General features: G+C 58.6%; 2 protein-coding genes across 2 annotated transcripts in view; both read left to right on the top strand.

Annotated features, from left to right (window-relative positions):
- The first annotated feature begins 193 nt into the window (after positions 1–193).
- On the top strand, positions 194–3,203 carry LOC121353930 (visual system homeobox 1-like). The gene is given in 6 exon segments (XM_041468158.1): positions 194–335; positions 338–439; positions 799–877; positions 1,135–1,258; positions 2,154–2,334; positions 2,938–3,203. Coding segments are annotated over 6 exon segments (894 nt in total).
- Positions 3,204–3,580: 377 nt separating this feature from the next.
- The window catches only part of PEX6 (peroxisomal biogenesis factor 6), a 16,726-nt gene continuing 13,066 nt past the window's right edge, over positions 3,581–7,240 (top strand). The window contains exon 1 of the mRNA XM_041468152.1: positions 3,581–3,706. Coding sequence (XP_041324086.1) covers positions 3,581–3,706 — 126 coding nt within the window. The remainder of the gene's footprint in view (positions 3,707–7,240) is intronic.

Below are 7,240 nucleotides of genomic sequence, written 5' to 3'. Positions count from 1 at the left end.
GGGCGGTGGCCTGGGAGGGCCGGGGGAGGGGCGCGGGACCCGTGCGGGCGGGAGAGGGGACAGAGGCTGTTAATCCAGGGATTGGGAGCGCCCCCCCGCCGGTCTGGAGTGTGATTGGAGCCGGGACCGGCGGCGGGACGATAAAAAGGACGGCGGGCGGTGGTGGCCGGGCCAGGCGGCGGCGGCGGCGGCGATGCCGGGCCGGGCGGAGCCGTCGGGGGGACGCGCGGCGGCGGGGCCGGTGGCCGTGCCCGTACCGGTGACACCGGGCGCGGCGGCGCGGCCGGGAGGCGCGGGGCTGCGGGCCAAGGGCTTCGCCATCACCGCCCTGCTGGGGCGTGCCTGCTGCCCGCCCCGCTGCCGCTCCTGCCCGCCCGCGGCCCCCGCCCGCCTCCCGGGCCGCCTCCCGCCGCCCGCCGCCACAAGGAGAACATCTCCGGTGAGCGGGGTCGGGGTCGAGGGTGGCCGCTCAGGCGCGCACGGTGACCCCCGTCCGAGCCGCTGCCGGGGCTGCCTCGCACCTGCGGCCGCTGGCGGCATCCTCCCGCCGGTGCGGCTCCCGGGCTGCCCGTCCCGCCGGGATGCCGAGCGTTCGACCCTCCGGCAAGTGTGGGCTCCCACCCCCTGCCCCGGGATGGCATCACCGGTGCGGCACCGCGGGCTCAGCTGTGGGAGGGGACCCCTCCGTGCCCCGGGCCCGCTCCCCGCGGGCGGCTGGAACCGTGCTTGGGGAGCTGCGCTCGGTTGCCCCGCTCTCGACGGGAACGTGACTCTTCCCCTCCCGCATGCTGCTGCCAGATGAGGACAGCCTGTCTGGGGACGCCAGCGACCTGAAGATGTCCACCTCCCAGATCAAGAGGAAGAAACGCCGGCACAGGTAGCGCCCGGGAGCCAGGCTGGCCCCGCTCTCACCTCCTCGCTGCTGCCACCATCCTCTCGCTGCTCCTCCTCTCCCCAGGCTGGGGAGGTCGGTATCCCCAAGGGGGATAAAGGGAGGAAAGGAGGAAAGAGAAGGGCTGCCGCTGGGGTGGGGGGAGGATTTTCCGGGGGAAAACCTGAGCGTGGGGGGCTGCCAGCCTCGCTATTTGCCCAAGGGTCCGGACGGTGTGACAGGATGCTCTCTCCTCTCGGCAGGACTGTGTTCACAGCTCACCAGCTGGAGGAGCTGGAGAAGGCTTTCAATGAAGCGCACTACCCCGACGTCTATGCCCGGGAGATGCTGGCTGTGAAGACGGAGCTGCCGGAGGACAGGATACAGGTAGGGGGCTGCAGCGGTCCTCTCCCTTCCGAGGGATCTGCGGGCTGCCAGCATCCGGCCGTCTCTTCTGCTCTGCGGCAGTGGGTGCAGGTGGTGGGAACGTGGTGGCACTGAAGCGCTGCAGGGTGCCTGGCAGGAGGCTCAGCTTCTGCCTGCTGGCACCGAACAGCCTCCAAATGGACATGCAGAACCAGGGGACTGAGCTGGCCCCAGCAGTTGCTCATTGCTGGCAACTTGGCTCTGTCCTCCCACTTAGGCTGGAGCTGGGAGCAATTTGGAGCTGCTGGGCCAAGCTGTGACACAGGAACTTGCTCACTAATTTGCCCTTTTGAGGGACATGTGGCATTTTAGAGCCTGATCCTGCTCCCCTGTAAACAGCTCAGTGGCTCAAGAATGAGGTAGTGGTCTGGGTAGCAGCCTGGTTATATCTACTGCCTTGAACCTTCAAACAGAGGAGCGGGGTGGGAAGAGGAACCTGAGCACCTTCTGTCATCATTGATCACTGCATTATGGAGCCCTTTTTCTGGAGAGGCTGGTGCTTTGTGCATCAGGCAGGGAGTACCTGAGGGCAGGCAGAGCAGCGTAGGGTGACTTTGGCTGGGATCACCCTCCTGTGTCACGATCAGCCTCATGTTAACATGTGCTCCCTCTCCCTCCCTTCCTCCCCTCTCTGACACCCACGTGTGTGCCCTCCCTCACACCCCTCCCCACACTCTGGCTGCCCTCCCGGTGCCGCCTGCGTGTCCACACCCCATGTCTGCACCCCCAACCCCCCCACGCACCCCCACGGCTGACTTTTGCCCTGGATGGACATTCCCCCGTTCCCGATGGGCCTCGGGGGCTGTCTCCTCGCCAACCCCACCCCTCCGTGCTCTCCTGGCTGTTACCCCTGAAGGTTTGGTTTCAGAACCGAAGAGCCAAGTGGCGGAAGCGGGAGAAGTGCTGGGGCCGGAGCAGCGTGATGGCCGAGTACGGCCTCTACGGGGCCATGGTGAGGCATTCCATCCCTCTGCCCGAGTCCATCATCAACTCCGCCAAGAGTGGCCTGGTGGGATCCTGCGCCCCGTGGCTGCTAGGTAAGTGGGGACTTGGGGTGCTGCTGGGGGGATCAGGGCTCAGCTTCTTCTTCCATACGGCTGCCCTTGCCCTTTTCCAGAAAGGAATGAGGCCTCCCTGGCCCTGAGCTGTATACAGGTTGGTTTTCCATTTCCTCCTTGCAAAGAACAGCTGGGAAAAGGAAAACCTTTTACTGCTGTGTCAGACAGGTGCCTGCACGTGGGTGGGTATCACTCTGCAGTGCTAGCAGGCAGCATGGGAGTTGCAAGGCATCTAAGAAGTCACCACCACCTCCCCCTAAACCTCAGAGCTACCTCAGAGCTGCCCTCTACTCATACACAGTCAAAATCCAGGTTGGAATGGGTCATTACAGCACATCTCTCCCTGTAAGCCTTGCCTGCTACAGGGAAGGTACAGACTAACTTTGCCACAAGACATCCCTCGGGCTGCAGAGAGCAGGTGGCAGGGCTCTGGGTTGGGAAAGGCCGGTAGTTAGAGAGAGCTTTCCTTGGGATTTAGGCAAGAACTGAGGGAAGCAGCAGTAATTCAGGAGGTTATTCTGAGCATTCCCAAGCAGAAATAAGCAACCAGTGCCCTTGGCTTTGCTCTCTCCCCTCTGCAAGGTATGCACAAAAAGTCCATGGAGGTAAGCAGGAAGGCAGAGAGCCAAGAGAAGCTGGCAGATGGCTGGCGAATGGAGCAGGAGGAGGAGGAACTCAAAGGGACGCAGGCCAGCTCCCAGAAGGGCTCCGACAAACTTGGGCCTGCAAAAGACTCGGAGGACACAGCCATCGACCTCTCCAGGACAGCCAAGCATGAGAAGAGGGGTGTGCTGAGGCAGTACATCAACGGGGACCCCCCCAGCGAGCAGAACGACAAGGACCACTGAGCTTGGGCTGCCCCGGAGGAGGCCAGACCTCACAGCATCCTGGCGAGACCATAATATTTATTGATTTATTGATATATATATATTTTTTTCTTAAATAACGGAACTTTTATCTGAATTCAGGGCATTTTAAAACTGGGCACACAAATCCCCTCGTCCCCTCACTTTCAAGCTGTTCACTTCTCAGCAGGGCCAGGGTGGAGGGTGGCAGAGGGGCCAGGAGCAGTGCGAGGATGGGAGCGCTTTGTGGTCAGCACCGACTGCTGCTGGGGAGGAGCCCCCTTCCCCTCCGTGCTGGGACCACTTCCCCAGCTAGCCAGAAGCACAAAGAGGAGCAACGCACTGGGAGTTGCTCCCTCCTCCAACACACAGGTGCAAGGATGGTGCAGGAGTTTACAGACGCCTTCTCCAAGCGCTTCCACCCCGGCGCAGCGCCCGTGTGCGAGTCCTTCCACTCCGAGCACACAAATCTTCCACCTCGAGGAGCAGCAGGGTTTTTAAACATGGTAGGGTTCATCCTCAAGCTGGTGTAACCTGACAGCAAGGCAGGTTTCTATTCCCTGAGGATCTAGCCTGCCAATGCAGCCTTATCACTGGATTTACACTGTGTATCTTCCTTAACTCGTATTTGGGAGAAGGGGGTAAGGATGTTTTTGTTTATGCAATGATTTTGTACACTCTTGAATGTCACTTACCACACTATGCATGATAGAACAGACCTTTTTGAAAAGCAAGCCATAGTACCCTGGAGCAATTAAACAATTTTGTGAAGTGACATAAGAAGATATTTTGTAATTGTCTGTAAAAAGTGTTAATGTCAGAGCTGTTTCTTGGTCACCCTATATTTATGTCTAAAAGCACTTTAGTAATCTGGATTTTTGAATGTGGCTCTTCCTGTATTGTCCACCATTTATTTATTACACATCCATAAATAAAATTGTGGTGTATCTTTGGTTTTCATGTATTGCAATTTATACCTTCCTTTGACACATCTCATGGCAGTTGCTGAACTGGCCCATGCACATGCCTCGACAGCTCTCCTGGAACACCTCCAGTTTCATCTACCAGCCAAAACATAAAATTATCAAAAGGTTTTATTAAAATCTGAGTAATTCCAATTTGGAAAGTGTCTTAATACAGCTCAGGGGGTGTGTGGCCAGGTAGTGATGCTGTCACCTGGTCCTGCCTCTGCTGCTGGGCCTGGCTGCTCTCACAGATGCAGCTACAGGCTGTGCTGGACAGGGGCAGAGAGGGGGGACAGTTCCTGGGAAGAGCAGAGCAATAAGTGGCACGTGCAGATTTCCTGCCTTTCCCCTCCTCTGCTTGGCCAGACCCCACCAGGCGGCCAGGGGGAGGGGTAACATATGCATGGCAAATACAAGCTTTGCAGGAAAAAAAAAAAAAGTTTGCTGGGGGGGCTGTGGGGAGCACAGTTCAGGAAAGGACCAGCCAGGGCTTATTGCAGCAGCAATTAGGCTCACTGAGAGCCGAGACTTAGCACATTGGAGGCCTAATCCTGCCTGAGCAGCATCTGCAAACCTTTTATTTGGGCTGTGCCACGCTGGCACTGAATGCTTGCAATCCTTTTTTTTTTTTTTCCCCTTTGGTCTGCCTGTGTGCAGATGGCCTGGCTCTTTGCCTTGTGCTGGCTGCAGCGCTGTGAGAGCGAGCACGTCACCACCACGAGTACTACAAGGGGAGACACTGTAGTTCCAGCATGCACAGGGTGCAGACCTCTGGAGCTCCTGGTAGTGCCTGGTGGGATCCCAGCTCTCACCACAAGCTGGGAAGGAGGAGCCAAGAGGAGGGCTACTGGCCCGAGGAACTTTTCACGTGTGGGAAGTGACTGTGGGGTACAGATGCTGGTGGATGGCAGTGACTGCCCAGACTCAGCTCCTGGTGACAGGGTCTGGTGCCCTCCTCGGAGCAGGGCTGTGCTAACCCTGGCAGGGAAGTGTCCACAGTCCTCCAATGTCACTGCTTGGAGCAGCAACAGGAATAGGGCAGCACATTTTTGTTGCTTCAGGTTTGATCCATCCTGAGATCAGTGGCAGCCAGACCCAGCACTACACCAGTACAGTTCAGGCTGGGCCAGTGACAAGAGCGTGACCCCGATGCAAGGCAATGGCTGCCACTCGCAGACATCTACACTGCTGCCCATGTGAGACGCCACAGCCGTCCTGGTGACCACATCAGGGCCTGGTGCCATGAGCTTCCCTCTGTAAGGAGCCCCGGGCATCCCTCTGCCACAAGTGCTGGGCTTGCTCAAGCAGAAGATCCCTTCCATGTGGCCCAGGCAAGAGACATCACTAAATTCGAAGGCAGCGTTCAGCACATGCAGATCTCCACTGACTGCCAGGCACCCGGGGGGTGCAAGGGAGTGGTGGGGGTGCCCCACTCTCTTTGCTTGATTTTCCTTATTTTAAAGCAGAGATAAAATGACCCAACCACTGGTAGTCACATTTTTCTTATGTTCCAGTGATGGGCCCAGAGCAGAGAAGGCTGCAGGGCTGAATTTGCAGAAGCATCTTCATGGCGCCACTTCCTTACACTTCAGCAATATTAATATCTGTGTCACTTTGTTTTGGCCAATCCACCCAAGCCGCAGGTTGGATTTTCAGGCTGGGAGCTCAGGCAGCAAGTCCGAACGCTTTGTAAGCGCTCCCTCGTGTGGAGCGGGGCGATGGGACACGGCGAGCAGCCCGGGAAAGGAGGCTCCTGGAAACCAGGGGCGGCTGCAAGGCTCGCTCCTCGCCCGTATTGCCACAGACCCTGCGGGGCGCGCCTGCTGTGCATGCAGAATTCGATAATCCTGCGGGGTTTGCGTTTCATTACTTTCGTCCGACATCCCCAACAGGCACTTGGTACAACGAGCAGTCTCTGGCAGAGGGCACAGGCGCTGATCGGAGCCTCTGACTTTCTCCAGACTGCTTCAGGTGCGGGCCGACCCTGTCCTGGGGGCATCAGGCACAGCATCGCCTGCAGGATGAGGAAGGGGATTGTCTCCTCTGCTCTGCACTGGGGCCATCCCCAACAGGCACTTGGTACAACGAGCAGTCTCTGGCAGAGGGCACAGGCGCTGATCGGAGCCTCTGACTTTCTCCAGACTGCTTCAGGTGCGGGCCGACCCTGTCCTGGGGGCATCATCGCCTGCTGGATGAGGAAGGGGATTGTCCCGTCTGCTCTGCACTGGGGCGGCCTCACCTCGAGTTCTGCGGGCAGTTTTGGGCACTGCAATGTAAAACGGACATTAAAATTATTAGAGAGCTTCCAAAGGAGGGCTACGAAGATGGTGAAGAGTCCGGAGGGGAAGCCTTGTGAGGAGCAGCTGAATTCACTTGGTCTGTTCATCTTGGAGGAGACTGAGGGAAGACTCCATCGCAGTCTGCAGCTTCCTCACGATTAAAGCAGTGGGACAGACGCTCATCTTTTGTCTGTGGTGACCAGTGACAGGACCCGAGAGAATGGCTCTGAAGCTGTATCAGGGGACGTTTAGGTTGGATTTAGGAAAAGTTTCTTCAGCCAGAGGGTGGTTGGGCACTGGAACAGGCTCCTCAGGGAAGCGGTCACATCACCAAGCCCGACAGAATTCAGTGGGTGTTTGGACAATACTCTCAGGCATTCTCTGTGATTACTGGGGTTGTCCTGTGCAGGGACAGAAGTTGGGCTTTGATGACTCTGTGTGTCCCTTCCAACTCAGACTATTCTATGATTTCCTAGTTTAATTCAGCACTAACACCAATACAAGTCCATTCTTTTAAACCAGGTGCACGTGTCCAGCCCGCACAATCTCCTCAGGCTGCCAGGGCGAGGGCACCGAGTGTCCTTTCCCTCGATCCCACACTGCGCGCCCGTGAGGCTCGCGGGGGGCTGCAGACTGCCGGAGCCGGGGAGCACGGACCGGGCGTCACCGGGTGTCGCTGCCGCCGCACGGCTCGGAACGAGTGCCGGAGCGCTCCTCCCCGGCACGCCCCGGGGCCGCCCCGCGCCGCCGCTCTGCGGCCTCGCCGGGGTGGGGCGGCCCCCGCGCTCCGCCCCGG

Source organism: Pyrgilauda ruficollis, unplaced genomic scaffold (genome assembly GCF_017590135.1).
Source record: "Pyrgilauda ruficollis isolate IOZ18807 unplaced genomic scaffold, ASM1759013v1 scaffold211, whole genome shotgun sequence".
Classification (NCBI taxonomy): Eukaryota; Metazoa; Chordata; class Aves; order Passeriformes; family Passeridae; genus Pyrgilauda; species Pyrgilauda ruficollis.
This window is presented reverse-complemented; position numbering and strand designations above follow the sequence as displayed.